Source organism: Durio zibethinus, chromosome 19 (assembly GCF_047325235.1).
Source record: "Durio zibethinus cultivar Kanyao isolate XHJ-2024 chromosome 19, ASM4732523v1, whole genome shotgun sequence".
Lineage (NCBI taxonomy): Eukaryota > Viridiplantae > Streptophyta > Magnoliopsida > Malvales > Malvaceae > Durio > Durio zibethinus.
Window position 1 is genome coordinate 7042265 of NC_143180.1, and position 9185 is coordinate 7051449.

General features: G+C 37.2%; 2 protein-coding genes across 4 annotated transcripts; one reads left to right on the forward strand and one right to left on the reverse strand.

The window, feature by feature from the left end:
- The first annotated feature begins 1050 nt into the window (after nucleotides 1-1050).
- LOC111310350 (protein FLOWERING LOCUS D) lies at nucleotides 1051-6142 on the forward strand. Of its 2 annotated transcripts, none has more exons than XM_022909725.2 (5): nucleotides 1051-2917; nucleotides 3518-4279; nucleotides 4382-4427; nucleotides 4545-4669; nucleotides 5100-6142. In XM_022909725.2, the coding sequence occupies exons 1-5, from the start codon at nucleotides 1144-1146 to the stop codon at nucleotides 5129-5131; spliced, it is 2739 nt and encodes a 912-aa protein (XP_022765460.2). In that variant the 5' UTR covers nucleotides 1051-1143; the 3' UTR covers nucleotides 5132-6142. The 2 variants fall into 2 exon arrangements, with proteins under 2 accessions (XP_022765460.2, XP_089604629.1); XM_089748503.1 differs by lacking the exon at nucleotides 5100-6142 and adding an exon at nucleotides 4922-5092.
- A 257-nt stretch (nucleotides 6143-6399) lies between these two features.
- LOC111310351 (uncharacterized) lies at nucleotides 6400-8898 on the reverse strand. 2 transcript variants are annotated; one of them, XM_022909726.2, is made up of 2 exons: nucleotides 8640-8898; nucleotides 6400-7397 (listed from the first exon to the last, which is right to left on the reverse strand). In XM_022909726.2, exon 2 carries the CDS (start codon nucleotides 7367-7369, stop codon nucleotides 6548-6550), a length of 822 nt encoding a protein of 273 aa, XP_022765461.2. In that variant the 5' UTR covers nucleotides 7370-7397; nucleotides 8640-8898; the 3' UTR covers nucleotides 6400-6547. The 2 variants fall into 2 exon arrangements, with proteins under 2 accessions (XP_022765461.2, XP_022765462.2); XM_022909727.2 differs by having other exon boundaries at nucleotides 6400-7369; nucleotides 8640-8808.
- Between the last annotated feature and the right edge of the window lie 287 nt (nucleotides 8899-9185).

Sequence of the window (9185 nt, forward strand, 5' to 3'; positions counted from 1 at the left end):
CAATGAAATGGAAAACACAATTATTATTAATAATATTAATAGAAACATCACATAGCAATACAAAAACATCCATTGCATCACAAAAATAAGTTAGATGGATGGTACTGATAGATGGATGTGTTAATTTGCATGGCAAAGAATCAAAACTCTGTTAGCTTGTCGAAGTCAAAATCAAGTTACTCGTCCTTTCTTATTTTCCTCTTTTTCTCGCTCATTGCGTCTTTCACAATTTTCTCTCTGCAATTAAAAAAAAAAAATCATATACAAATGTCAACGTTGTAAAAAATTACATATTTATTTTCTCTGCAATAAAAATTTGATATATGGATATTGTTTATCTCTTTTTCTCTCTTTCTCATTTGCTAACACAGCTAGAGGGAAGAGCCAAATAAAAAAAAAATTTCTTCAAAAGCAAAACCCTGCCTTTCATGAGATTTGTATTTGCATTTTCAAATATTGGATTCACATCTATCTCTTTTACTTTCCCGTCTAATCTGAACCAAAAACAAACCCATCCAACCTTGAAAACTAACACGTCACTACTTGCATTGCAGCTACAATAGGCACAACTCTCGAACTTACCTAAACAGAAGGGTCAAGCCTTTTGGAGTTTGGCTGACTGGTGGGTCGATTCAGAAGAGTGTCACCTATGGACGTTTGTGGTTGATTCCTTCCTCCCCTATTCTTTTTTTTGTTCCTTTCTCCTTTTTCTTTTCCGTTTTTTTTTCCCATGTGAGTCTCTGGAAGCTTTCATTTTTTTTCAACTTTAGAAAGTTTCTTTGAGAAATTTCTTTTTTATAGTTCCAAAATTATCTCTCTAATTATTTTTTAATACAAACTTGGGTTAGGCATCAATTGATAAGAGGAGATAATTTTTATATACTGTTATAGATATTATTAAAGAAAAAAAAGAAAAGTAGAAAAAATAAATTTTTTGTTTGGGTTACTAAAAAAAGGGCGTTTTATTTGTTTAGTAACAACTGACTCTTTTTTTTTTTTTTGGCATAACGACAAGTCGTTTTAAATTGCGGTTCCAATTGAATTTTTCTCAGGAAACAAACACAACCTTTTCTTCCGCCATCACAACCGGTTTCCTGCTTTCCTCACCCCTCTCTCTCGGTAACTAGTGTGAAACAAAACTAGATGAACCCACCAAATCAAACTCCTGATCAATTCTCCCAATTCCCTCTTCCCCATTTCACTCTTATTCCACCTTTACCAAACCCTACCCCTAACCCTAATTTCCGTCCAATCCCAGCTCCAACTCCAACACCAATCCCAATCCATAACCCTATCCCGAATGCCGTTCCTCCTCTCATTGATCACCTCCTTTCCTTCCCAGTCCCCAAAAAACGACGACGTGGCAGGCCTCAACGCAGTGCCTCAAAGTCGTCGTTTCAATTCCTTGCCTTCCCCAATGGCTCCTTCAATCCCAACCTCCCAAACTCTAACCCTAACCATAATTCGATTTCCTCATCGTCAACGGCGACGACAACTGCACAAACCAAAATTGCCGACGAGATCATCGTGATCAATAAAGAATCAACGACAGAGGCTCTCACCGCTCTTTCTGCTGGATTCCCTGCTGATTCTCTCACCGAGGAAGAAATTGACTTCGGTGTCGTTTCCTCCGTTGGTGGCATCGAGCAGGTAAACTATATTCTCATTCGAAATCACATTATTGCGAAATGGCGCGAAAATATATCCAATTGGGTGACTAAAGACATGTTTGTTGATTCTATACCAAAACATTGTAGTACGCTTTTAGATTCTGCTTATAATTATTTAGTTACACATGGATATATAAATTTTGGGGTTGCCCCAGCAATTAAGGAGAAAATCCCAGTGGAACCAACTAAAAATAATGTGGTTATAATTGGTGCCGGGTTGGCGGGGCTGGCTGCAGCTAGACAGTTAATGAGGTTTGGATTTAAGGTGACTGTTTTAGAAGGAAGGAAGAGAGCAGGTGGGAGGGTTTATACGAAGAAGATGGAAGGAGGAAGTAGGGTGAGTGCAGCTGCGGATTTAGGTGGGAGTGTGTTAACAGGCACGTTGGGGAATCCGTTAGGGATTGTGGCGAAACAATTGGGTGCTTCCCTTTTTAAGGTGAGGGATAAGTGTCCACTTTATCGGATGGATGGGAGTCTGGTGGATCCAGATACGGATATGAAGGTGGAGACAGCTTTTAATCGGCTTTTGGATAAGGCTAGTAAGCTTAGGCAGTTAATGGGGGAGGTTTCAATGGATGTTTCACTTGGGGCTGCATTAGAGACCTTTAGACAGGTTTATAGGGATGCAGTGACCGAAGAGGAGATTAATTTGTTCAATTGGCATCTTGCAAATCTAGAATATGCAAATGCCGGATTGGTTTCAAAGCTTTCACTTGCATTTTGGGACCAAGATGATCCATATGACATGGGAGGGGATCATTGTTTCTTGCCTGGAGGGAATGGCAGGTTGGTTCAGGCTCTGGCAGAAAATGTGCCTATTTTGTATGAGAAAACTGTGCACACTATTAGGTATGGCAGTGACGGGGTGCAGGTTATGGCAGGAAGTCACGTGTATGAAGGTGATATGGCATTATGTACGGTGCCTCTTGGAGTTTTAAAGAGTGGGTCAATCAAGTTTGTTCCGGAGTTGCCTCAGAGGAAGCTTGATGGGATAAAGAGGTTGGGATTTGGGTTGTTGAATAAGGTTGCAATGCTTTTTCCTTATGTTTTTTGGGGTACAGATCTTGATACCTTTGGGCATCTTACTAAAGATCCAAGCCATCGAGGGGAGTTTTTTCTGTTTTATAGCTATGCAACAGTTGCTGGTGGTCCTCTCTTACTCGCTTTAGTAGCAGGAGAAGCTGCACATAGGTTTGAGACTCTGCCTCCTACAGATGCAGTGACCCAGGTTCTCCAAATTCTCAAGGGTAATTAATTCAATTTCATGTGTTGACATGCTTTTTTTTGTAGCTTCTTTTTTTTTTCAAAGCTTGAAATCTGTCTTGTAGTCTGAAATACTGATATACATTCAGTAGCTGCAAAACAGATATTTAACTTTGTGATGCATTTTTTATCTTTTCTGTGTATTGGTTGCTCATATGGCTGAGTTTAGTTGCAACTTCCTTGTATAGTTGATAACCCCAGGCAGTTTCTCATTGATGTTATGTTCACATACTCTAAAGAAAGGGTTAACATTATAATACATTTTTCTTTTTTCCTTTATATCTTTTATATGTATTGACATGTGGCTCATTTTAATTGCAACTTTCTTGAATAGTAAATAACAGCAGGCAGTTTCTCATTGTCTTATGTGCATATTCTATAAAGAAAGAGAAAATTGTCCTTTGTATTTGAACCAATCAAGTGAACTTAATCAATATACTAGTACATATTTGTTCATTTTAACTTGTTTTTATTTTGGTTATATATGATGTTAACTGGCAATGATTAATATCTTATGTCCAAAAATTTTAAGTGCTGTTGGTTATGTGAAATTATCCTGAGGCTTTTTGTATGATTGCATTTAGGTATATATGAACCACAAGGAATCACTGTCCCTGAGCCCCTCCAAACTGTCTGTACCAGATGGGGTGGTGATCCCTTCAGCCTAGGTTCATACTCTAATGTTGCAGTGGGAGCATCTGGAGATGACTATGATATATTAGCAGAAAGTGTGGGGGATGGAAGACTTTTCTTTGCAGGGGAGGCCACTACAAGGCGATACCCTGCTACCATGCATGGAGCTTTTCTTACAGGGCTCAGGGAAGCTGCAAATATGGCTCAATTTGCTAAGGCTCGGACTGCAAAGAAAAAGATTGACAGGAGTCCATCGAATAATGCTCATTCTTGTGCTTCCCTCCTTATGGATTTGTTCAGAGAACCTGATTTGGAATTCGGGAGTTTTTCTGTTATTTTTGGTCGAAAGAATGCTGATCCAAAGTCACCAGCAATTTTGAGGGTGACATTTAGTGAGCCCCGAAAGAAGAATCAGGAAGGTTCAAAGACAGATCAGCAACATTCTAATAAGGTGCTTTTTCAGCAGCTCCAGTCACATTTTAATCAGCAACAACAGTTGCATGTTTACACTTTGTTATCAAAGCAACAGGCACTTGAGCTGAGAGAAGTAAGAGGTGGGGATGAGATGAGGTTGAACTACCTGTGTGAAAGGCTGGGAATTAAGCTTCTGGGGCGGAAGGGTTTGGGACCTACTGCTGATTCTATCATTGCTTCTATAAAAGCACAGAGGGGTGTTCGAAAACCCTCTTCGACTTCTTTGGCTCTAAAATCAGGTGAGAGTCATTGGATATTCCTTTATTTATACCTGTATCTCAAAATATGAAAACTACTTCTGTCTTAACACTAAAAATAACATTTCTATGGTTTTGGTAAAGGGACATCGAAGCTGAAAACAGGCACTTTAAAGCAAAAATTCATCAGGTCAGAGCCAAACCTTTTAATTCTATTCTTCTTATATATGTTGAAAATCTCCTTATGATTAACGAAGGAATTTTACCTGATCCTTCTTTTCTTCATTCTTCGTCCTTATTTCCGCAGAAGGGCTAAAATTGTGCGCAACACTAAAGGGTTGATTCCTCCTCCTATTGTGAATGAAGTAAATGGCAGTACGTCGGAGGAAATAAAAGCGATAAAGCAGGCTCCTCCTGAGCCCTCTAGTTCAGGTATGTCTGAAGGTTTCTAGTTTCCTTCTGTAGTTTCATTTATTTTGGTGCAATTCTATGTCATGCAGTTAATTATGCCAGTTGCTCTTTTGTTCGTTTACTTTCTACTCCTGAAGTAATATCAACTCTTTTTTTTGGTGTCGGTTGCTATTGTGGTGTCGGTTGCTATTGTGGTTTCAAATGTCTTAATTGTTCCCCAATTGTGCCTTTGTTCTGTCTTTCCCTAATTCACTTGGAGAGTTTTCTCTTTAGGAAAATTATGGGGGAACTATCGATATCGGCACTTGTTTCTACTTGATTTGAAGTGAATTGTGATGGAAAAACCAAGATTATAAGTTCTATCCAAATTTACTTTTATCATCTGTCTGTTGTATAATATGTCAATATTTTTCAAATGGGAAATCTGAATATAAAAACTTCCATTTAATAGGGCAAAATCAAGGTGAGATATTGAAGGAATGAGCTGGGAATGTGAGGGTGTATTCTTTATGGATCCTGAAAATCTTGAGAGTTCACAGTAGCAGAGACATAGCCTAAGCCTCAGAATATTCTGCAGATCCCCTTCTTAAATGCTTGGAGCTTGTGTCTGATTTCTTCAGAATGTTGCTATACAAGCTGCAACCAAATTTTCTATTCCCAACCTATATACTGAAAGTTAAAAATACATTGAGCTAAGACCAGATGTTGGCAATGGTCTTAGGATGCATTTATTGATATTTCCCTGTAGTAGACGTCCCTGCAACTTGCTGCAGCATCGAGTTGACCTTCAGAATCACTTCTCTGTATCATCAGCAATTCTGACTCTTGTGATTAAAGTTTGGCTATGACAAACTGTTTAACAGTCATGAAGCCGGTTGTGACTAGATGTGATGGTGAAAATTGTTCTCTCATGACTGAGGCTTTCCCGTGAGACCCCAGTGTGAGAAGCAGAACATGCATCTATTCTTTTGCAGGGTTTATGGTCATCCTTACCTCGTCAGACAAAGTGATCTGCAACGAATGCCACTGAGAAGATGAACCTGCTGTTGATGCCGACAGTGACATTAAACCATTTGCAAAGATGCTGCTTTCTATTCCCTTAAGATTGTGGCACGATCAAAATCTCTGGTCAAAGACGACTTATAAGAATTAACTGATATCTACCTCAACATGTGTGCCAACTATTTACCCTACCTGATGGGGTAATAATATTGTTTAAGCTCACATCCTGACCATGAAGACCATAAATTTTTTCAATAGCTATTTGCACACCCGGCAGTATAGGAAGTTGAGGCAAATAGCATGTCCATGGGATTTGCAAAAATATTTTGAAAAGCTCCTATTTTGAGTAGGAATTGATGTCCATGAATGTTGATGACTTCTGGAGATTTATTCATTTCCAACTCGGCTATCTTGTTTTTGCTTTTCTTTTTAGCAGATTTGTATTTTGTATCATTCTATTTTCTTTATTATTTCATTGCATTTTCTCCTTAAGATGAAGATACACTTATATATATATATATATATATATAAGAAAACGCTCTTGAATAGCATTTTGGCTCTGGGCTTAGGCCAATTTGCTATAAAGCATAGCCTGGACTGCTTCTTTAGGCATGAACGAAGATGCAGACAAGTCCGGTAATGTAATCAATGTCTGCATGGCGGAGGTTTCATGGTTTGATGGAGTGGAAATTTGCCATGGAAATATAACTCCTGCCACTGCAGAATGTCCCACACAGTCTACAAGTGCGTGAGTGAAAACTGCAATTTAATTTCGATATCAAAGAATAAACCGCACAATTAATCATACGATATATAATCATTCTCTGGAGATACTGTTATAACAAACAACAATATTTACAGCGCTCAAGCTTCTTTTTCAATCCAAAAACTGTCAAGTTAAAGCCCACCTGTATCACTTTCTCCCTTATTTTTGTCCATTTTGCCTTCAGTTCCTGCCAACCATTGTTCTAGTTTAGCTTCTTTATCAACCTTGAAATCATCATAGTTTTCCGACATTAACAATAAATTGCGACGTGACAGATTGACATCATCTTCAGTTTCTTCCTTTTCTTCTTCTTCATGAAGTTCATCTGCCATAAGACTGGATAAGGGTAGCTCATCAACTTCTGTATCAGGAATTGAACTAGTGCTGGCAGATGCAACTGATAATGGCGGGGCAGGACGTGGAAGCAGGTTCTGTGGCTTGGTTTCTGTCTGTTCCTTGGACTCAAGTTGTGGCCACTTAAAATTGCTTGCCTTTTGTCTTGCTGACTTGATTACAGTTGAAAAATAATTAGTTCCATCCCGCTGGGCATTTCCAGAACCATGACCCCAGGACATTGGTCCCCAAGAGCTAGTTCTTCTAATCTGAAAGCTTGAAACAGGACTGTGGATCAATCCTCTCTTTGGTTGTTTTGCTGACATTAACGTTAGAGAATTCCTAATGTCCTTAATCATCTCATCAGCAATGGGGAAGCCACACTCCTTCATTGACCTCACCATGGTGATAGAATCTTCTAAGTCCTCTGTGTGCAAAGTTGCTTCACGAGACTTTTTGACAACATGATTATTGAGATTAACTACATTAGGAACTGCATGTTGGGTGTGCTGTTGAACATAGAAAAGGCCCACTGAGGGTTCATTCGCCACATACTTGATCATATCTGCCAGGGATTCAGTTATCTCCACAAAGCCATCCACAGTGGAGAATCCATTCATCTTGTTGAAGGTGAATGACAGTTCATCACTGGTTCGTCAAAAATCACAAATGGAAAAGGCATAACAAAGGGGAAATTTTAAACAAGAAAAGAGACAGAAAAGAAAAAATTTGCCAGAATATAGGGAATATCATATTTTATTTAAAAGAAAACTTATCAATGCAGATATCTTCACATTAGTTTATATGTCATCTGGAAAGAAAAGGTTAACCAAAAATGACCTATCTGACTATTGCATTTAACAAACTAGTCATTTTTCCAATTATAAAGGGAAATGGCTCTTATAATCAATGTCCCAAATCGGCATTTTCTTAACTCCCACTATATTCCCTGAGAAAGTGATGTTAACAGAAACAATTACAATAATATTGACACCCAGTCCGAACAAGACTCATCATCACACACCTTATTCATGGCTGCTAGTGGTTCTATATTTCGAACCATGCACTATTGTACAGGCAAAAATCAAACTATACCCCACAAACGCTTTAGGACCGGACTTTGAAAACTTAATTTTGACAAGAAAGTGCCAAATTCTAAAGGGAAATGGCAAATTTCACTCCAACAATTAATGTACCAAATTGGCATTTTCTTAACTCCCACTCTATTCCCTAAGAAAGTAATGTAAACAGAAACAATTACAATTACACCAATCCCCAGTTTGAACAAGACTCACCATCATATACCTTATTCATGGCGGTGGTGGTTTTACAGTTCAAACTTTTCACTGTTGTACGGGCAAAAAAAAAAAAAAAAAAACTCAAACTATACCATTAATTGCTTGAGAACCCAAATTTGCAAACTTAATTTTAACAAGAATGTGCCAAATTCTTTCCATAGGATCTACCTAAGTTCCTGTGGCCTTTGATCTCTACTGTGTAGATAAACCTTCTAGTTATGCCAAACCATTCCCACACAATGTTTCATGGATAATTCAAAAACCATCACAGGGTTTAATTTCATAGTTTACCATTTGTTTCTTCAAGCAATGTTTTTTTTTCCTCTTCAAAATTTGAGCTAAACAGTTTCACCCTAAAAAAATCTCAGGAAAAAATCAAGCATAAATTCGTCAAAATCACAACCTGGAATCTTCAATAAGCCAAAAGAAAAACAACCCATTAAACGAAAAAGATCAGGCATTTAAATCAATACCCACGTTAAAAAATCACCAAAAAAACAAAAACCCAGAAATCAAAATGTGTTTTTGGCTTTGATTTATTCAATTAAACAGAGCTATTTAATCAATAATTGAAAAGAGGGAAATCACTTACCAAAACAACGCTAGAAGAACAGTTGAAGCTTCCAAAGAGGAAAAGCAATCTTAAGGTTAATCAAAAGTAGAAAGATTTAAACTTCAAAATTGGAGAGGAATGAAGCCTCTTCTTTTCCTTTTCCTCTCAACTTTTTTATTTGCGTTTTCTGATTCTGTCTCTCATCTATAAAGCTCTGTCGTGTGTTTTATATATATAATAATAATATATACGCAATAAGTTTATCGGAATTCAGAAATGAACTAATGAATATAAAGACAAAGGGCATATTAGTGTTGTAGCTTGTGCCCTTTTATGAATTTTTCTTTTTATAAAAGATTCCTATATAAATAAATATAAACGTTGTAAATTTATCTTCATACGTGCCGATGCAAAACTTTTTTTAATTTTTAATTTTTACATTTAATAGATTTTTTTAATATTTTAATTTTTTTTAAAGCCTTTTAAATGTCACATATTAAGTTTTTTTATTTATATTTTTTAATTTTTTATTTTATAGAGGTTTCTTTTGTGGAGCTAATCTTTTAAAAGTACACTAATTTTAGA

What these genes read in the sequence shown, in the direction of transcription:
- LOC111310351 (XM_022909726.2), bottom strand. Translation starts at nt 7,369, where the DNA reads ATGAATGGATTCTCCACTGTGGATGGCTTTGTGGAGATAACTGAATCC.
- LOC111310350 (XM_089748503.1), top strand. Translation starts at nt 1,144, where the DNA reads ATGAACCCACCAAATCAAACTCCTGATCAATTCTCCCAATTCCCTCTT. An exon ending in TTAAAGCAAAAATTCATCAG is followed by an intron (nt 4,428 to 4,544) that starts GTCAGAGCCAAA and finishes TTATTTCCGCAG; the next exon opens with AAGGGCTAAAATTGTGCGCA. An exon ending in TCCTGAGCCCTCTAGTTCAG is followed by an intron (nt 4,670 to 4,921) that starts GTATGTCTGAAG and finishes TTTTCTCTTTAG; the next exon opens with GAAAATTATGGGGGAACTAT.